Source organism: Gobio gobio, assembly GCF_949357685.1.
Source record: "Gobio gobio genome assembly, chromosome: 23".
NCBI classification, from domain to species: Eukaryota; Metazoa; Chordata; class Actinopteri; order Cypriniformes; family Gobionidae; genus Gobio; species Gobio gobio.
This window is the reverse complement of record NC_137119.1, coordinates 20,799,722-20,821,818: the sequence shown is the minus strand read 5'-3', so window position 1 is coordinate 20,821,818 and position 22,097 is coordinate 20,799,722. Positions and strand designations below refer to the sequence as shown.

General features: G+C 44.1%; 1 protein-coding gene across 1 annotated transcript in view; it reads right to left on the bottom strand.

The window, feature by feature from the left end:
• Positions 1 to 210: 210 nt before the first annotated feature.
• trpa1b (transient receptor potential cation channel, subfamily A, member 1b) overlaps positions 211 to 22,097 on the bottom strand; it is a 61,102-nt gene continuing 39,215 nt past the window's right edge. The window contains exons 21-28 of the mRNA XM_079805736.1: positions 18,740 to 18,829; positions 18,265 to 18,434; positions 5,513 to 5,642; positions 5,223 to 5,405; positions 5,051 to 5,119; positions 4,103 to 4,198; positions 3,862 to 3,980; positions 211 to 1,318 (exon numbers count right to left, since the gene is read on the bottom strand). Of these exons, the coding sequence (XP_079661862.1) occupies positions 1,123 to 1,318; positions 3,862 to 3,980; positions 4,103 to 4,198; positions 5,051 to 5,119; positions 5,223 to 5,405; positions 5,513 to 5,642; positions 18,265 to 18,434; positions 18,740 to 18,829 (1,053 nt within the window). The 3' untranslated portion in view covers positions 211 to 1,122. The remainder of the gene's footprint in view (positions 1,319 to 3,861; positions 3,981 to 4,102; positions 4,199 to 5,050; positions 5,120 to 5,222; positions 5,406 to 5,512; positions 5,643 to 18,264; positions 18,435 to 18,739; positions 18,830 to 22,097) is intronic.

The window sequence follows — 22,097 nt, the reverse complement described above, 5'->3', positions numbered from 1 at the left end:
CTGTCTAGCTTAGATTTGGGTGGTGGGTGTGAGAAATACTGCTTACCCTTTGGAGGAGGAAGTGATGTATCTGGGCTCTGTACACTCCTAATGCTGTGAAGCACTGACCAGATGACAGATGAGAATGGCTTTTCTCTCATTTGTCTCCAAAGCCTAAACACAGCTGATTGGGCTTCAGTATCAGAGATATTAAGACTCGAAAGACTTGAACACAGTATATTGTAGCATTTAATTTATTTCCTTCAAATTGTTCCAAGTTTGTTTTTTCATGCTTCAAGGAAATGGACTCAAGTAAGCAGTAACGATATATTACTTCAAGTGACCAAATCTAAAGCAAATCCATTCCATCTGGATATTATGATCCTTGTCATCAAATTTACTACATCTCACAATGTGCATGCTAAATCACAAAGTGATTTGTACAGTGTTCTGGCCATGCAGGTGCATGTCTTAATCTACTCCCAACATGAGTGACTTTTGCTTAAGTCTGTGAAATCACCATTGACAATCTGATCAACAAGATGGTTTTATGTAATGCAGCTTTCATGGGAATATCATCGTGATATAGTGGTGGATACACTAAAAAGGGAGCTCAAACAGATCCAAAAAAATGAGGGCTACACACTTGTGCTCTCCTTTAACAGAACTACTTTGAAATCAGTGTTATGACAGCGTCCGGGCACAAGGCCAGATGAAATGTACATGCTAATTCGTCTACAAATGTGGACCAATCGGTGTGATAAATCTTTATGTGATGCATTTCAGAGTTTGAAGTCTCTAAGTTTGCATTAGGAGCTTGTCAGTGCATTCATTCCAAATGCTTTTCTCAAACCATATCATCTTCAGTACTGGAGGTGTAAGATCTTCATTATACATTAAAACATTGGATAACATTCAAACACTACTGTTCTGAGTTCAGTACAAACTTTAAGTGGGTTTAATAGACTGACTCATAATACATTCACGAGTGTAACCTTCCAAATACATTATAATCCCATGATTACACATTTACACTTAATCAGATGGGAGGACAATCTAAAACTAACATCAAAATAGTCATTATAAGTAATGATGGCTGAGTATTTGGCTGATGTTTACATTATGGCATCATCGTCTCTAATATTATTTCTTTGCCCTAATAGCTTGCATCAGTGGGACCCACTTTGACTTCTGAGATGAGGAGGAAGTGGGATGTTTCAGAGCACTAGGGTTCTGTGGGCCGTCATGTTCATCAACCTCAGAAGTGATTTCCATCTTCTGGATGATCAGCTTGAGCAGGTTATGCTGTTTCTCCAGCATACAGGACATTTCTTTCAACCTGAAGGAAAAATCAGATCAATTGTAGTTCATACCACTCCAGATTGTACCTCTGATAAACTCAACTTAAGGTATAGTTCACTCAAAAATAAAAATTCTGTCGTCATTTTCTCACCCTGCTGTCATTTCAAATCCACAAGACCTTCGTTCATCTCCAGAACACAAATAAAAATCCACAAGACCTTCGTTCATCTCCAGAACACAAATAAAGATATATTTTTAATTCAATCTAAGATATTTCTGTGCCTCCATTGAAAGTCAATTCACTCAAAACTTGGATTCTTTGGTAACACTTTACAATAAGGTTTCATTAGTAAACATTGTTAACTACATTAGTTAACATGAACTAATAATGAACTGCACTTATAAAGTATTTATAAATCTTTTTTAATGTTAATTTCAACATTTACTAACACTTTATTCAAATATTGTTAACATTAGTTAGTGCACTGTGAACTAACATGAACAAACCATGAACAGCTGTATTTTTATTAACTAACGTTAACAAAGATTGACAAATACAATAACAAATGTACTGCTCAAGGTTAGTTCATGTTAGTTAATACATTAACTAATGTTAACTAATGAAACCTTATTGTAAAGTGTTACCGATACTTTCATAAAGAGATTGTAGCAGTTTAATCCAAGCCGTCTAAGGAGACACGGTCGGTTTTATATGATAGATTTAACCCTGCTCTGTGCGAGCCTCGAACCCGGGTTGCTGGCATGGGAGGTTGGGTTCGCTAACAAGGCGCTATCTTTAACACCAACTTGCTAAAGACCACAGTCGCTAGTGCACCTCTTGGGATCAGGGGAGTGAGGTTTACCTGCATAGCTCTCACTAGCTGGCCTCCATTACACTCACCCCCCTAAACCTCACTCCTATCCGTGTCATGGCACCAATGTAACCCCTCAGGGCCTACTCACCCCACTCTCTCACTAGCTGATAGTTTGTGTCAGAGCTGTGAATCCTGATTCAACTTGAATTATATCTCATTCTAGTTAAGATTTGATTGGACAAATATTTGGACACACCCCTGAGCACAAGATAGGCTGAATTCGAAATTCGAAAATTTTTCCTATTTAAAAAAATAAACATGAGACTCCACTCCTCACAAATCAGCTGTTTCTTGTTTTTCACTGGCATGTCTCTAGGTGTTTAGGACTAGTGCATCTTTGAGCCTACATTCAGTAGTGAAATAGGCCTACTACAATAAATACTACACTAAAATCAGGTACTTTAATTTAAAACTTAGTTGTATTGGAAATGGTGACTTGTAACTTGTAAAGGAGTCATTTCTGATGTAAGATATCTGTACTTTTACTCAAGTATGGTTTTCAGGTACTCTTTACATCTGGCTGTAAAGCAGCTTTTAAAAGAAAATAGTGTTCATCTGAGTGTTCTATTCTATAACTGTGCTAAGATAATCAAATATAATATGAGTTAAATTCATCTATAAAGCAGCTCTGTAGAAAACAGTGATTCATCGTCCAACACAGTCCAGTTATCATCCAATAGTGTCAGTACAGACTAGTATCAGTAATATTATGTGTCCCTTCAGCAAGCCAGAGGCAACAGTGGCAAAAGGGACCCAACACAGTTATAGAAATGGAGAAAAAAGGGAGAAACCACGTCATGTCTTTTCAGAAGACTAAGATAAAACGCTCACTTTAGATTTAGTTTATGATCTCTATATGACATTTTTTGAAGTGTCAGTTTCATGAAAATATCTTCATGTGTGTTCCGGAGATGAACAAAAAAGTCGTATGGGTTTGGAGCATGAGGGTGGGTAAATGATAACAGATTTTCTTTTTTTTTGAGAGAACCATGCCTTTAAGTAAAAATAAATAAATAAAAAAGCAAATGTTAACTAACTATATGTATTTTAAATATTACTTTGAAAATTATATTAAATCTTATATCTGAAACTGACTTAAAAGTGGGATAGGTGGGGTATGTGAATCAGAGCCATCCTCCATTCACATTTGAACTGAAAACTACTTTTATATTAAAATTCTATTAAATTTGTGATGTTATTGATGTAGCAAGCCGAACACCAAATTATGTCAGGTTGATGGTGCATTATAGCTGATGAACACTAGGGGCTGCTCTCCTACAAGGTTTGTGATATTCATATTTCAAAACGGAAGTATTTAAGCTTTATTCTCACTTTTGCATCCACCTGATTAGATATTAGAGGTGCATTATTTTCTAGCACATTATTAAAAAATGCATATACCTCAAATATTCAACTCACCCGTCCGGTGTAAATAATAATAAAATGAAAACCTTACATAATACCCTAAACAAATACAGGTACCGTTTTTTTTCTCTCTGAAAGATGGTTTTATAGGCTCAATATTGCATATAAAGTCTGATAAAAACTCCCACTTCCATTGTGATGTTCAATAAATAGAGAAATAGAAGTTCACGCAAGCACACCAGTTTATGTTCACTCTTGAAATCATTCCCTTATGTTGTTCTGGCTGGTGTTCCTGAGTAAACCCAAAAGAGAGGTGGTGGTAAAAAAAATTAAAGATCACCTGTTCTTCTGTTTGTGCAGATCTCTCTCTAGATGCCCTCCCTGCCGTGAGCAGAGGTTCAGACGGGTGCGAACTGTGTTTTGGATCTCACCATAGATGAAAACGTGCATCAGCACTTTCTGTATAACAAGTAATTGTCATTGCAATATGTTAATATTCACTCAAATATCATATATTAATTGAAAATGCTAGTTTACATAATTTGATCAAATGTTCATGTGTCATTTGTTACTAGACAAACCTTGCATTTATTGGGATAAATGGTGATAGATGATTTGTCCACTCGCTTCAGGAACCAGTAAGGTAGTTTCTCCTCAAGGACAGTGTGAAGATCTATCTGTAATGATTAATGTTATGTACTAGATTTCATGCTACTTATACTTCAGTTAGTTGATTAATGTTGATTAATTGATTAATGACTGTTTCCTATTGAAACAGAAAGTTTGAGGCGGGACAAGTTTTTTTTTAAAATAGCTTATAGTTTGCATCAAAGCTATGAAAGAAATTTTACTTGAATTATTTCTCATTCTAGTGAAGATTTGATTGGACAAAAATAGGACACGCCTCTGAGTACAAGATGAGTCATGTATAAATTACTATAAATGATTTTAATACTAATAATATAATAATACAATTAATAATACTAATAATATTATGTTTTTTATTTTAATATACTTTAAAATGTGATTTATTCCTGTGATGGCAAAGTTGAATTTTCAGTCTTTAGTGTCACATGATCCTTCAGAAATCATTCTAATATGCTGATTTGCTGTTCAAGAAACATTTCTTATTTTATAATAATATAATGCTGACAACAGTTGTGCAGCTTAACATTTTCTGGAAACCATGACACGTTTTTTTCAGGATTCTTTCATGAGAAATGAACAGTATTTGTTTGAAATAGAAATATTTTGTAACATTATATTCAGTGTCACTTCAATGCATCCTTGCTGAATAAAAGTATTAATTTAAACCCCAAACTTTTAAACAGTATATCTGAGATCACTTTGTCAACTTTGACAACTACACTTAAAAGCTAACAGACATAAAATAAACACCATGCAAATATCCAATTGTGAGTTAATGATGTCTTTAAATCTTAACAGGGTTTTGCAAAACAATTTAGCAAAATATTGCTGAACATATACATCAATTTAGAGGTATAAGTGGTTTTCAATACAGTGCTCACCTGCATGGCTATCCGTTTCAACTCTGCATTTCTCTGTACCTCTGCGATGTCTCCAACTGCCAAACCAATCTGCAACATGATTTAGACAAATAAGCCTAATACATCCTGACAAATTGCAGCTGTCATTAACAACAATAGCTGGCTTCCAGCAAGCAAGTGTTGAGTGTCCTACCATTAGGTTCATGAGAAGAATAGGCATAAGTAGCACAAAAAGCACAAACACAAAATAGGTGACCGCAGGGAACGCCATGTGGCCTTCTTCATAAGTGTTCAGAAATGTGCCCTGGTAGTTCAGCTCTCCCACTGTCATCACAAATGTCTGGGCTAGTGCAAGGCTGATGGAGCTGAACTCAGGCTGTTGAAAGCAGCAAACAGTAAACATCATTAGCAAACTGCAACAATTTGCCAAGACTTGACGGGTCTGTCATGCTGGGTTGATATGATCTCTCTTTTTGGACGTACCCGATGGAGCATTAAAGCGTAGAAGGCCAATCCGAATGCCAGCAAAAGGAAGATAAAAAGAACCATGATGCACACCAGGGTCCTAACGATTCCACCAAACATCACCACGTAAATTCCAATTCGCTCAAACCTGTAATGTGAAAACGGCATAAGAGTTTAAATGTTCTATACATACTGTACATTCCAGACAATTTTGTAGAAATAAAACATTATTACAAAAAAAACATAAATGCTAAAAATAAATCACAACACTAATGTTTACTATGAAAATGATATTCCTTTTTAGATTTGCTGAAGATTACATTTAACACTGTAATTAAATAATTAACATTCCTAAAGATTAACCTCAAAGGCACAATATGTAATTTTCCCCACTAGAGGTCGCTTTTTCAAAACAAAGTCATAGCTTGATGACGCATTGATTTCGCAACATGGGAGTTGTTGTCTTCACTTCTAGCTGTTGGGAAAGAATCCGACAGGACTTGGGCAGAAATTATTTTTATGGATGAGCTAATGTATTAAAGATGTATTAACATTACTGTACAATGAAGCAGGGTGGGGCTGAAAGCAGTTGGAGCTGAATGAGGCCACTAGAGCGATTGCTAATAAGAGACAAGCGTGACACACGGCTCGAGAGCAGTGGAGATGTTATTATGCCGCAGACGACCGCTTCCGCTTCTTCCGGTCATGTGTATGTGGGGTAACGCAGAGCAATTTTATCATATTAGATTTGAGTGTGAAGTTGAGTTGAAAGTTATGTTATAATGCTACTCTACTACTTGTTGCACACGGCAGTGAGCTAGATCGATATTAGGCATGGTAAAACATGGTACTGGCAGTAAATCAAGAAAACGAGATTTAAACAATAAGACTAACTGTGTTGAGCTATATAACAATGATTTGTTTTCTGTCGATGAATGGGTCCACAAAGTTGCTCACCTGTCTAATAAAACACATAATATATTAAACTGTCTTTGGTGCTTCCATGGTTTCTACAAAATAAAACGGAAGGCTAACGCAGGTACACTCTAAAAAAAAAAAGGTTCTATATTGCACCAAAAATGGTTCTTGGCTCGTAATCATATGGGAACCTTTTTTAGTGCTATATAGCACCAATTTTGGTGCTTCAGTGGTTCTTCAGCGGTTCTTCAGAGGTTCTTCAGCGGTTCTTCAGAGGTTCTTCACCGGTTCTTTGACTAAGGTGCTATATAGCACCTCTGAAGAACCGCTGAAGAACCACTGAAGCACCAAAATTGGTGCTATATAGCACTAAAAAAGGTTCCCCTATGATTACGAGCCTTTTTTTTTAGAGTGTATGATAGGCGACGCACGGTCACAGTCCATGTCCTGGTTAAAATTGCTTATTTCTCTGGATTTAAACATTCTTGGGAACATTTGGGATAATTTAAGTACAGCTGGTGTAAGTGCAGTCAACAAAATATATAACATTATTCTAGTGGTTTTTAGATATTTAAATCCAAAAATCTTACATATTGTGCCTTTAAGTGAGTGTTATATCATGGCAAAGACACTACAATTCAATAGTTTTTAAAGAAATGAATACATTTAGCAAGGCTGCATTAAATTGATCAAAAAAGATGGTAAAGAAAAGATATTGATAATTTTACAAAATATTTCTATTGCAAATAAATGTAGTTCTTTTGAACTTTCCATTCTTCAAAGAATCCCAAAAAAAGTTTATCACCGTTTCCACAAAAATATTAAGCAGCGAAACCACTCGATATTGATAATAATAAGAAATTTTGGTAACACTTTACAATAAGTTCTCATTTGTTTACCATAGTTAATGTATTAACTAACATGAACTAACAATAAGCAATACATTTGTTAATACAAATCCAGCTGTTCATTGTTTGTTCATGTTAGTTCACAGTGCATAAACTAATGTTAACAAATAAAACTTTTGATTTTAATAATGTATTAGTAAATGTTGAAATTAACATTAACTAAGATTAATAAATGCAGTACTGTTAACTAATGAAATCTTACTGTAAAGTGTTACCAAAATGTTCCCTTTAAAGGGAACTTGCACTGCGTCGAAACAGCGTGAGAACACTGTGTGATTGCGTCATGGAGCACATGTGAAATCAGTCCAATGGCAAGACGGAACGTCATATGCGGGTGACATCATAGACCCGGAAACTATAAAGCACCCGCGAAGGCAAACAGAAAACAGCTTCTGTGCCTTCAGTAAGAGATCTGTGTGAATATTGTCTGTCAAATTGGTGTTTTTGTCTGTCATTAGTTTAAAAAGACTAAGCAGGAGCTTACCCCTTTGTTTAAATATTAAAAATAAAAAGAGAAAAACAATAGTATTGCGAGTGAACAGCAATTCACTAGATGTGTTCATCCCTGCCCTCGTTTCATCACGAGTGGGGATACACATTCTATGTGTGTTGCCTGTTTGGGAGAACAGCATGCTCAGGCAGCCCTCGTTGTGAGCACTGTGAGCAGCTACCTCTAAGAACGCTGCGCTCTCGCAGAGCACTCTTTGAGGAGGGTGCCTCGGATTGCTTTCCTTGTAGCTCAAGACCCGCTTCTGATTGGGCAGAGCGGCGGTGTCAGTCGTGGGGGTTCACAAATGGATCTCACAGCGGGGTTTGAGACGGGTCTTATCTCAGCCTTCACCTGTGAGATCCGATGCCTCATCTCGGGGTTTGGAAGCCCGCCCTGCGGTTTCTTCCCCTGCGGTGCTGCAACTATCCAGCTCTGAGGAGTTGGATGTTGTTGGTATTGCCACTGATGACTCGCCAAGTCAAAGTACACCAGCAAGTGAGGAGCTTATAGAGGTACTCACGAGAGTGGTGGCCAGGTTACAGATTGACTGGCCATTGGAAAGGCAGGAAGCGCATCAAAAGAGTAAACTAGATGAGCGTTTTCTGCCCTCTCGTGCAGCGCAGCCTCTGCGTCGGAGCTTGCCATTTTTTCCAGACCACCACACTGAGGTGTCGAGGTCCTAGAAGAAACCAGCTTCATATTGTGTGTTTAGCTCTCAAACATCTACCTATAGTAACAAGCCATCTCTCTCCTTCAGCGGCATCTTCCCTAAAAGCTCCGACGTTACCCCCCAAACCATTAAAAACAACATCAGCTTTGGTGGGTAAAGTGTACCCTGTGGCAGATCAAGCTGGGGCATGTCTGCACACTATGGCTTTAGTGCAGGCATACTAAGCCGACCTGCTAAGGGATCTGGGCACTGCTGATGAGGTGGGGGCTGACGTCATCTCTGAACTGCTTCAGTCAGCTGATTTAGCTTTCCGAGCCACCAAGGAGACGGCCCGTTACTACGGAGAGGCATTTATGGTTGAACCCCACTGAAATCAAGGAGAGGGACAAAAGTTTTCTGCTTGATGTCCCAGTTTCTCCTGTTGGCCTCTTCGGTGACGCAGTACAAACTGTCACCGAGAGGTTTCAGGAGGCTAAAAAGCAATTGGCGGCGCTAAAGCAGTTTCTCCCTTTCCGTGTCTAGGTCCCAGGGGCTGCTGCACAACAGCAGTCCAAGCCAAGTGCTAGCTCCTCGCACAAGGCGCAGAAGAAGCAGAGTGTCGCCTCCCGTGCTCCGCCACAGAAAGAGTGGGAGGCGGGACGGCACAGACAAAGTCTTCGAGGGGAAGGGCTGATCTGAGGACAGTCATCATCTCCAAGAAGGCTTTGTCGAAAAGGTCCTGACCCAAATGTCGTCAGGGCTGTGAGGGTAATCCCCTCTTAAGGGAAACAGTGTTCGCCTCTGCATACGGTGCCAGAGGCCTGCTAACCCTGCCGCAATGCCGGGGCACAGAGGGTCCCTGCGATTCACCTGAGGGTGGCCCGCCCCCTCTGCGGAGGGACTCAGAACAGTTAGGGCAGTTGTTCCCTGCCTGTGCGCCGCTTCAGGGCACTGCTCTGGCTGTTCAGAGTGTACCAGAGGTCAGCATTGAGAAGCTGGTACCCTTAGTAGATTTTCTAGTAGAGTGGCAACGTCTACCAAATATATCTCGTTGGGTCCTGCAAACAATAGAAAAGGGGTACGCGATTCATTTCAGCAAATGCCCACCCCCGTTCAATGGGGTCTCATCCACAGAGGTAGGCACCGAGCAGGCTCTGGTCATGTCACAGGAAGTAGAGACTTTGCTGTGAAAGGAGGCTATAGAGAGGGTTCCTCCTCCCAGCAGGGAGTCAGGGTTTTACAGCAGATACTTAATTGTGCCAAAGAAGGATGGAGGGTTGCGCCCAATATTAGATCTGCGACTATTGAATCACTCTGTAGGGAAGCTCAAGTTCAAGATGCTTACACAGACAGATTGTGTCACAGAACAAGTCCGAGGACTGGTTTGTGACCATAGATCTCAAAGACGCATATTTTCATGTCTCCATCCCTCCACATCACAGGAGGTTCCTGAAGTTTACTTTCGCGGGAGAAGCTTATCAATATCGGGTACATCCATTCGGTCTAGCACTGTCACCCCGCACATTCTCGAAGTGTGTGGACGCTGCTCTGGCGCCGCTGCGTCTTCAGGGCATCCGCATTCTCGATTACATTGATGATTGGTTGATATTAGCTCAGTCCTAGCCGATGGTGGTTCAACATCGAGATGTTGTTCTCGCTCATGTGAAGAAATTGGAGTTAAGACTAAACGCAAAGAAAAGTGTGCTTTCTCCAGTTCAGAGGACCCCTTATCTGGGCATGATCTGGGACTCGGTGGTGATGCAGGCTCATCTATTGCCTGCACGCATTGCATCGATACTCTCAGCAGTCAAAGAACCAAAGCTAGACCGGTCCCTCACTGTTCAGCAGTTCCAGAAACTGCTAGGTCTGATGGCAGCAGCGTCCAATTTGATAACTTTTGGCCTGCTGAACATGAGACCGTTACAATGGTGGCTCAGAACCAAGGGGTTTTCCTAGAGGGGGAATCCATTTCGCTTGATCAAAGTCACGCAGCGATGCCTTTGTGCTCTGGTCATGTGGAAAGATCCTTGGTTTCTGTCTCAAGGGCCGGTGTTGGAAGCTCAGAATCGTTGCGTTACGCTAACGACGGAGTCTTCCCTCACGGGTTGGGGAGCGGTCATGAGTGGTCGCTCATCCCAAGGTCTATGGCAGGACCATCAGCTTTCATGGCATATAAATCGCTTGGAAATGATGGCTGTGTTTCAGGGTCTGAAGCACTTCCTGCCAGACCTCAGGGGTCACCATGTGCTCGTCCGTTCAGACAACACGTCGGTGGTCTCATATATAAATCATCGGGGGGTCTGCTGTCGCGCCCCTTGTACAAGTTGGCACACCAGATCCTCCTGTGGGCCCAAGGGAAACTACTGTCTGTCAGGGCAGTGTATATCCTGGAGGTCCTGAATTAGGAAGCAGACATACTGTCGAGGCAGGGGCCGAGGCCCGGGGAATGGAGACTCCACCCCGAGGTAGACCAGAAGTAGATCTGTTTGCTTCAGCAGAGAATTCACACTGCTCTCATTGGTTTTCTCTGACTCATCCAGCTCCTCTGGGGCTGGATGCCATGGTACAAGAGTGGCCGGGACTACCCCTGTGTGCCTTCCCCCCGATTGCTCTGCTTCCGGGAGTTCGCCAGAACGGGGTCCGTCTTCTATTAGTGGCCCCGTACTGGCCAGGCTGAGTTTGGATCTCGGACCTAGTGTCACTACTGGAAGGCTCTACTCTGGAGATTCCGACCAGGAGGGACCTTCTATCTCAAACGAGCGGGTTGATCCTTTACCCCCGCCCAGAAATATGTAAGCTGTGGGCTTGGCCCCTGAGGGGACCCAGCTCATAAGTGCTGGTCTCTCAACTGAGGTTGTTGAGACCATCCTTCACTCCAGAGCTCCGTCCACGAGGAAGCTATATGCACTGAAGTGGAGGTTATTCACTTCATGGTGCGGAGATCGCCAGTTGGACCCAGTTAACTGCCCGGTTGGTACAGTGCTGGAGTTCCTGCAGGAGAGATTCTCGGCGGGCTTATCCCCCTCCACACTGAAGGTGTACGTGGTGGCCCTAGCTGCTTTCCACACTTCTTTTGGTGGGGTTTCTTTGGGGAGACACCCGTTTATTATTCGTTTCCTTAGTGGCACTTTGAGGCTGAGGCCTGTAGTTCGTACGAGGGTTCCGGCCTAGGATTTGGCCACTGTGCTTCAGGGCCTTTCTGTGGCTCTATTTGAGCCCATTGAGGAAGTGTCTGAGAAGTTTCTCATGCTAAAGACTATCTTTCTGATTGCAATCTCGTCTCTTAAAAGAATTGGAGATATTCAGTCCCTCTCGGTGGTTCCCTCGTGCTTGGAATTTGCACCTGGCATGGTGAAAGCATTTCTCCACCCTAGGCCAGGTTATGTTCCCAAGGTTCCTACAAATACTGTAGGAGTCCTATTGTACATCAGGTTTTTTGTCCTCCACCTTTTCGGACGTCAGACCAAGAGAAACTTAATCTGCTGTGCCCGGTTAGGGCTTTGGATGCTTATGTTCACAGAGCTGCCCTGTGGAGTCTCCTTTGGCTGTTCGGGCGCATTCTACTAGGGGTACGGCTGCTTCTAAAGCTTTATTGTCGGGGGTCTCCCTCCAAGATGTCTGTGATACGGCTGGTTGGTCCTCACTGCATACCTTTGTCCGGTTCTACGAACTTGACGTTGGCTCCACTCCTGGGGCTCAGGTGGTTCGTAGTAGGGTGTGGTGAGGTTTCACACATATGTTCCCTTTCGAGGGAACTCGCACTGCATCGGAACAACGCTTTGGGGGATGCTCCCTTAGCATCAGCGAATCTGAAACCAGAATTCCAACTAGGCCAATCCGATTGGCGTGCGTGATGACGTAATCGTGACGGCATACCCGGAAGTATAAAAGGGGAGCTGGAACGTAATGGCGTCAGTTATCGCTCTTCAGCATAGCGCTCTGTGTAACAAAACTGTCTGTCTATTTATTGTTGTACGTCAGTAAAAAAGTGTGTGAATGATGGAGTGTGAGAACACTAGAGAGTTTAGGCAGTGTGTGCATCCTTGCCCTCGCTACATGTCGGGCTCGGATACACACCTGCTGTGTGTGCACTGCCTGGGCATTCAGCATGCTCGAGCGGCTCTCGAGGGAGCCGCTTGTGAGCATTACAAGAAGCTGACGCTCAGGGTGCTCCGCTCTCGGCTGGCCGTGCTCGATGAGGCCGGCCAGCCTCGTGAGCCCCGTGGATCGGTCCCGCATCCGCCGAGGCGGTGCGGCGAGGCTGGTCATGGGGCTCACGGATGGACTGTCAGCGGGACTGGGACTGCTGAGGCATCTTCCCAGTCTTTATCTGACAGTTCAGATGTTCTCCTTCCCCGCGTAGAAGCCCGCGCTGCGGCTTCTTCTGCGGCTTCTTCCCCCGGGGCGGAGGACCCGATGTGTGAGCGGTCTGATTCTGAGGAATTAGACGTGCTCAGTATCGAGGCAGTCGAAGTTATAAGCACTTCTTAAATATGCAAGATTCCATCTCGCGATTGCTGGAAAAAAAGGCAGCGCGCAGGTTATGGGTCTGCAATTAAAGTGAACACACGCGATCGGTGTGCATGAGATACTGGTTGGATATCAGTATTGTCTGATATGGCTGCATTTAAGTCTGAGGATTTAAATGAGATATGATCTGACTCTGAGGAGTTAGATATTCAGCCTGTCATTCAGACCATGTTTCACCGTATTGTGTGGCACTGTTTGGCTTTTTTCTCGAGGGATGAAAACCAATTGTATTATGACGGCTTGAACCACGTTGCTGAGGCAACGCGGGGTCTATGAGTCCGTATAATGCAAATAAAACAGTGTTGTCTGATTACGGCTACATTTAATTCTAAGGAATTAAATAAAATATAATCTGACTTTGAGGAGTTAGATATTTAGCCTATCATTCAGATTATGTTTCACCTTCTTGTGGCTGCATTTAATTCTAAGGAATTAAATTAAAATATTATCTGACTTTGAGGAGTTAGATATATTTTTTATTCAGCCTATTATTCAGATCAGGTTGCACGGGGTTGGTGATTATGATGGCATTTAATTCCGAGGAATTGAGTGTCATGTTATCCGACTTTGATAAGTTGGAAACTTTAGTTCTGTCACCAAAGCGTGTTTAACTTGTAAACTGGATATTCATCTAAGATGGAGCCCTCCTGAAGTTGATGTCGTTCTCGCCGCCTTGTGGCCTGCGGGACACATCAGTTTCAGGCAATTGCTAATCGCAGTGTCCGCTCTAGTGTTGTGGCCCTGTTGAGCTGCTCCCTTAGATGAGGCCCCTGCTGGCCAGCCCCCTCTCCCGGGTAGGAGCGATTGAGGTTGTCTCCCCTGTGGAGTTTTCGGGAATCGATGCTGTGTTCCCGCCGTCTAGTACGCTTCGGGCCACATCGTTTCCCTGTGCACGCGTGCTGCACCAGCCGCCTCTAGCAAGACTTGCGGTGGTCCAGCAAACGCGTACGCACACCGAAAATCTTCCTCGATTTCGCCCTGCCGGTTAGCCGCTTCAGGGGGTCAGGGAGGAGGCTCGGTTGACACCCGAGACCGGCCTCGAGAGGCTGGTTCCCTTAGCAGATTATCTCGGCGCATGGTTATGCCTCCGAATATATCAGCTTGGGGCCTGCGACTGTTGAAAGGGGCATACAGACTGCAGTCCGATTACCTTCCCCTGAAGTTCAGTGGGGTGGTCTGGACGGCAGTGGTCCCTGGGCAGGTTCGGGTAATGGAACAGGAAGTTCACTCCCTGTTGGTAAGGAGGCCACAGAATGTGCTCCTCCGCCAGACAGGGAGTCCGGGTTCTACAGCCAGTACTTCATAGTTCCTAAGAGGGATGGCGAGTTGCATCCAACTTTAGACCTGAGGTACTTGAATCGTTCTCTGAGGAGATTCAGATTCAAGATGCTTAGCAATTCCTCCATTGTGATTCAGATCCAGTCTGAGGACTGGTCTGTCACGATGGGTCTGAAGAGGACGCAAACTTCCCTGTATCCATCCTTCTGTGTCACAGGAAGTTCCTGAGGTTCACTTTTTGGGGCAAAGCGTACCAATATTGGGTTCTTCCAGGCGGCCTAGCCCTTTGAGACTCTACACGCAGTAGCGTGTTGACGCCTTCTCAGAGAACTGTGTTCCTGGGAGTCGTATGGGATTCTCTACGTTGTGGGCACAATTGTCTCCCGAACGTATCGAGTCCATACGGGCGGTGGTCTCTAAAATGAAGCTAGGCCACAGCATCACTGTGAAGCAGTTTAAGGTCTGCTGGGGCTCATTGCGGCTGCGTCCAACAGAATATCTCTTGGCCTGCTGCATGAGACCCTTACAGTGGTAGCTGGGAATCAAGGGGTTTTCCTCGGGGGGGGAAACCATTCTGTATGATCAGGGTAACGCGCAGATGCCTTCATTCCCTAGTCATATGGAAGAAACCTTGGTTTCTGTCCCAGGGGCCAGTGTTGGGAACGTTCTGTTGCCGGTAATCCGTTTCAACAGGCGCCTCCCTCACTGGCTGGGACGTGGTTATGGGAAGTAAACCAGGTGGCTTTCCTTGAGGGGAAATCCATTCTGTATGATCAGGGTAACGCACAGATGCCTTCGTTCCCTAGTCATATGGAAGAAACCTTGGTTTCTGTCCCAGGGGCCAGTGTTGGGAGCGTTCTGTTGCCGGGAATCCGTTTCAACAGACGCCTCCCTCACTGGCTGGGACGTGGTCAGGGCGGCCGCTTTGCGAGAGGTCTGTGGGAGACCAGGCATTTCTCCTGGCACATCTACTGCCTGGAAATGCTGGCGGTCTACAAAGCTCTGAGGAGCTTTTTTCCGGACCTCCGCAGCCACCATGTCCTGATATGGAAGTAAACCAGGTGGCTTTCCTTGAGGGGAAATCCATTCTGTATGATCAGGGTAACGCGCAGTGGCCTTCGTTCCCTAGTCATATGGAAGAAACCTTGGTTTCTGTCCCAAGGGCCAGTGTTGGGAGCGTCCTGTTGCCGGAAATCCGTTTCAACAGACGCCTCCCTCACTGGTTGGGGCACGGCAGGGGGGTTTGAGGTTGCGCCCTCTTTGCAGACTGGCGCATCACATCCTCCTGTGGTCCCAAGGGAAACTGTTGTCCATCAGGGCAATGTATGTCCCGGGGGTCCAAAATCAGGGAGCAGACATCCTGTCGTGGCAGGGGCTGAGGCCCGGGGAGTGGCGACTCCACCCAGAGGTGGTGGAGGCCATATGCAAGAGGTTCGGCCCAGTGGAAGTGGATTATTTGCGTCTCGAGAGACGTCCCACTGCTCACTATGGTTTTTCCTCACGCATCCAGCCTCGCTGGGGTTGGATGCCATGGTTCAGACGTAGCCGAGGCTGTGTCTGTGCGCATTTCCCCCGATTGCTCTGCTTCCGGGAGTCCTGGAGAGGGTCAGGCGACAGGGGGTCAGTCTACTTCTGGTAGCACCCCGTTGGCCGACTCGAGTTTGGTTCTCGGATATCATAGCTCTGCTAACAGGTCAGCCGTGGGAGATTCCTCTGAGGAGGGATCTCCTATCTCAGGCGGCGGGTACGATATTTTACCCCCGCCCGGAGATTTGGAACCTGTGGGTCTGGCCCCTGAGGGGACCAGGTACCTAGAGGCTGGCCTATCGGCGGAGGTGATAGAGACCTTACTCAGTTCCAGGGCTCCGTCTACGAGGAGACTGTACAGCCTCAAGTGGAATGTATTTTCCACTTGGTGCAGGGAGCGTGAGGTGGACCCAGTTAACTGCCCGGTGGCTTCAGTGCTTGAGTTCCTCCAAGATCGCTTCTCTGCAGGGCTTACCCCGTCCACACTCAAGGTGTACGTGGCTGCCATTGCGGCTTTCCACACTCCTATGGGTGATGGGCTTCTGGGTAGGCACCAACTGGTTGTACAATTCCTCCGTGGGGCTCGGAGGATGAGGCCTGCGGCTCGGTCCAGAGTTCCAACCTGGGACCTGGCAGTGGTTCTCGAAGGATTGGCTGAGGTCCCCTTCGAACCATTAGAGTCGGCTGGACCAAAGGACCTGACCCTTAAGGTGGCTTTTCTCCTTGCCATTACCTCTCTCAGGAGAGTGGGAGATCTCCAGGCCTTGGCGGTAACGCCAACCTGCCTGGAGTTTGCCCCGGGAGGAGTAAAAGCCATCTTACACCCTAGGCCGGGCTACGTGCCTAAGGTGCCTTCAAGGGTGGTCAGGTCATTGGTCCTGCAGGCATTCCATCCTCCGCCTCACGTGACGGCGGAAGAGGGGAGGCTTCACCTACTCTGCCCGGTTAGGGCTCTTAGAGTTTATCTGGCGAAGTCTGCACAGTGGAGGAGATCGCAACAACTGTTGGTGTGTTTTGGCTCACCTAAGAAGGGATTGCCTGCGTCTACTCAGACAATCAGTAATTGGATTGTCCAGGCGATTACCATGGCCTACCAGGTGCGCAGTTTGCCTTCACCTGTGGCCGTGAGGGCTCATTCCACCAGAGGCATGGCCTCTTCGGTGGCCCTTCTTTCTGGGGTCCCCTTGCAGGATATCTGCGAGGCGGCTGGGTGGGCTACCCCACACACATTTATCAGGTTTTATAGCCTGGATCTCCCTACAACGCCTGGTGCTAGGGTGCTCCAGTCCTAGTTGTGCCCGGTCTCCGGCTTCACACTAGGGCAGGTGCTACCCTTCGGTGTGGCCTAGTTGGGATTCGTTCCCCAAAGCGTCGTTCCGATGCAGTGCGAGTTCCCTCGAAAGGGAACTGCTCGGGTTATGTATATAACCCTTGTTCCCTGAGAAGGGGAACGAGCACTGCATCCCGACGCCACACCTCGGCGCGCCTGGAGCACATGCTTCAGAGCAATTACTGACGCCATTACGTTCCAGCTCCCCTTTTATACTTCCGGGTATGCCGTCACGATTACGTCATCATGCACGCCAATCGGATTGGCCTAGTTGGCATTCTGGTTTCAGATTCGCTGATGCTAAGGGAGCATCCCCCAAAGCGTCGTTCCGATGCAGTGCTCGTTCCCCTTCTCAGGGAACAAGGGTTATATACATAACCCGAGCAGTTTTCTGTTTGCCTTCGCGGGTGCTTTATAGTTTCCGGGTCTATGACGTCACCCGCATATGACGTTCTGTCTTGCCATTGGACTGATTTCACACGTGCTTCATGACGTGATCACACAGAGTGTTCTCACGGCATTTTGACGCAGTGTCTCGTTCCTTCTTCAGGGAACTAAGGTTACATACGTAACCGAGACGTTTCTTAAGCAGAAAATCAGCATATCAGAATGATTTCTGAAGAATCATGCGTTTCTGAAGACTGGAGTAATGATGCTGACAATTCAGCTTTGCCATCACAGGAATAAATTCAAATTTAAAATGTAATAAAATAGACAATGGTTATTAAAAAACTGTAATTATAGTTCACATTTATTGCATTTTTTATCAAATAAATGCAGCATTGGTGAGCACACTTTTTCAAAAACATAAAAATCTACAGACTTCAAACTTTTGAATGGTAGTGTATTCTAAATGTAAAAATAAGGGAAATTAACATGTACAATTAAATTTAAAATATTGACCGATACTGATAAATTAATACAACTATTGAATATCGAAAGATAACAAGTTTCAATATAAATTGAGCATTTCTTACAGTATATACAGTAAATGCAATATCATGCACTGTAATTAATTTTATAATAAATTAACTGATTGGAATCCCCAGTAAATGTCCTTGGGATAAATTTGTGCAAGCATAAAATGAGATTTTTCATATTAAAATGTAATAAAGGAACACCATAGGCCATTAAATCTACCTCTGGAAGTAGAGCAGGAAGCCGATCCATGAAGTCAAAATGGCGAAAGCACCAGCCTGCCATTGCCACGTGTTCTCTACATTGCAGCACATGGGAATGACAAAGACTAAAGAGCTAATAGCTGCACTCCAGTCAGCAGGGTTAGAGAAGTCCGTAAAGTAATTTATTCGCTACAACGTGAAAGACATAAGGGGTTAAACAAAATCACCTTTAGGTTCCAAACATAGTGCAATTTGTATACTCTCGCCAGTGGCAAAGACCATAGAACAATGCATGCAAATTCTGAGCTGTGTTTTTATAGATAAATCACTTGGCTGGAAGGCGGGAATCCCCACAGCAAAGGCATGTGTATTTAATGTGCATCATGACATTTATGATTAGTGACGGTTTGATTGCCCACTGCTGAGAGTCTCTGTAGTAGTATGAGAGGAATTTATAGTGGATGCATCATGGGAAGTGATGACATGACTATTACCTGCTGAGCCAACTGCACCAGCTCTTTGCAAATGGAATACACATTCATGACAAGAACCATGATTATGCAGACTGAAATTAAACATTTTTGCTGGATGGAGGGAAAAGAGAGAGAGAGGGAGAGAGTATCATTACAACATTATCGCCAAATTAATCACATTTACAAATTTTCATTCATAACCCAACTAGCATATTATGCTAAATTGAAAAATATTAGCTATGGTGTGTGCATGTTCTCACACTCAAAAATGTATAATATTAATGCCAACATGAGTTTTATGCACCATAAATAGTTATATGTGTACGAGATTAGACATACTTAATTTCATGGAGATAATAACCTTGGAACTGATGAATAAGTGGTTGATGGATGCCATTCAGTTCATAATGACACTCACTAAATTAAGTAATAGGACAAGTACAAGGTTATAAGGAAGTGAATGCAAATGTGAGAATGGAGATGCATGTGATTGTAAATGATGGCTTAGATAATTGGCTAAATGACAAATAAGGCATGGGATGACAATATTGGTGTGCTTTTAGTAACCCCAAAAGTCATTTTAAAGGACTAGTTTACCCAAAAATGAAAAGGCAGGGACTATTTGAACTAAGTGAAAATAGCAGTGTTTTCTTTGCATAAGTTAGATGCAGTGTATATAATAATTATTAAAATCATTAATGGATTCCGCCTTATTGGGATATTCCTTGTCCCTCTCCCTAAAGCCCACTCCTAACCCTGCCCATTAAACACTTTAATCCCACTATTCTATACCCGTTAGGCACTTTATTTAGCCTGGATGCCAGCCGAACTATAGCCCCGCCCACAACATTTTTACTCGGTCTGGTCTGGACTTGCTCCGTAGAGGAGTAATTATGCCCGAACAGAAGCTGTTCGGACCAATGAAATTGTCAGCGCGGGCTTTGGACGATGATGGACAGATGACCAACATTAACGTAATCATCCACGTCATCAAAGGCGCTTGGGTTGAGTTTGTTCTAATCCTAAACGGAGAACTTGTTCAATAATGCATTCACCTTTACTATTTCTCTCAGAAATGATGATCGTGTTGGTAAGTCCTCTGTGTATCCTTAAATTCTTTTTTTTACAACACCGGCAAAGTTCGTTTACACTCATCTTTTTCTTCTAACGTTAGGCTACTTATTCCAGCGTGTGTGCAGACAGGGTTGCCAAGTTTTTACAACAAAACCCGCCCAATTGCTAACGTTCCTCAAAACTAGCCAAAAACAAGCCCAAAAGCTTTCCAGGGGGGTTCTCCGGGGAAAAAAAGGCATTTGGGAGGTAAAATATGTGTTATTTTGGAAGGACTGCCTGCTAAAATTCGCATTCCTGGGTCTGTATATCACATAATTGGGGTCGCTTCAACCCGCGGACATGGCAACACAGTGCAGTTGAGTTCTGTTGACATTTGACAACTAACGTTATGCGTCGCTCGGTCGCTCCGTTGCTCTGATTGGTTGTAGGTCTATCCAATTGAGGTCTTTCCTGGTTCGGTTGAAACACGCCCCATAATCACAGCCCAACGGAGCAGCATCAGACTCATATTCTGACTAGAATTGAGTATGACGACGTCAGGCTACACTTATTTCCACTTTTCGAACATTTCTTACTTTTTTGTTTAAAATAAACGCTTCTCCAAGCTATGCAATGGGAATAAGGAAGAACAATGAGTTAAAGGAAAAAGGCGGAAGCGAACTTGGGTCAGTCGCAACAAAAGTTAACGCCACCACCTTTCTCTCTATGCCATTAGCTCAATCACACAGTGCAATGGTGGGTAGAGTTAGTATAAATAGACTCTGCCAACAAAGTGAGCTATTTGCACTTGGTGTAAATAGACACTCCGAAATTCAATTTCGTCATCGTTTACACACCACATCGTTTATGTTGTTCCAAACCTTGTGTCATATGAGTTACTTTCTTCTATGGAACGTTTTGGAAACATTTTACAAAATACCTTTTTGTGCAAGTTCCAGTTTAAGTTTTGGAACAAAATGAGGGTGAGTAAATGATAGAATTTTCTTGCATATGAGCCAGAGCAGCTATTTTCCATATAGGGAATGTATATAAAGCTCATTTCTACTGTACTTGAATGGAAAAAGATTGAAATCTTTAAAACTGTCAAGATAATAAGCTTGCATTTAGATAATATACACTTTATTGTGTATTGTGACACCCCTCCAAATCATTGAATTCAGGTGTTCCAATCACTTTCATGGCCACAGGTGTATAAAATCAAGCACCTAGACATGCAGACTGCTTTTAAAAACATTTGTGAAAGAATGGGTCGCTCACAGGAGCTCACTGACCACGGTCAACTGTTAGTGGTATTATAACAAAGTGGAAGCAATTGGGAACAACAGCCACAAAGTGGTAGGCCACATAAAATAACAGAGAAGGGTCAGCGCATACTGAGGTGACAGTGCGCAGAAGTCGCCAACTTTCTGCAGGGTCAATAGCTACCAGACCTCCAAACTATGTGTGGCCTTCAGATTAGCTCAAGAATAGTGCGTAGAGAGCTTCATGGAATGGGTTTCCATGGCCGAGCAGCTGCATCCAAGTCTGACATCACCAAGTGCAATGCAAAGCGTCGGATTCAGTGGTGTAAAGCACGCCGCCACTGGCTGTTCCAACATGAGTGCGCAACAGTGCACAAAGCAAGGTCCATAAAGACATGGATGAGCGAGTTTGGAGTGGAGGAACTTGACTGGCCTGCACAGAGTCCTGACCTCAACACGATAGAACACCATTGGGATGAATTAGAGCAGAGACTGCGAGCCAGTAATCCTAAAGACATTGGCTGTGTCCGAAACCTGGAAAATGCTGTCTTCGGAGGACACATTTCAAGATAGGAAGGCATCAAGGCACTTCAGAATCTAATGTTGGCTTCACTTCCTGTATCCTTTGCTGCCTTTGATATCCCACAATCCTGTGTTCCATTCTGTGACAGTTGCGTTTGCTGGTCAGTTTGTGTGTAAATGTATGTTTTAGATCAACATTTTCCACTTCTGATGTCATTTCTAGCGAGAAATTACTGAAGTAGTAATTAAATATTTGTTTAATTCTCACCAAAGCTCTCTCTATTTTGCTGTAGATCATTAAACTGTTACGCTGCCTTAGAAGTCTGTCCGAAATCAGTTTCACCTTCACCTTTGTGCATCACCTTCATGCACAAACACTGCCTTACAAGTCATTGTCTGATAAGGCAGCAAGCCAACAAGTCAGCTGCCTAGGTTTTTGGACGCAGCCATTGACTAGCTCACTCAGGTGTGTTTTATTAGGGTTGGAGCTAAACTCTCCAGGACAGTGGCTCTCCAGGACCAACATTGCCTTCCCCTGATCT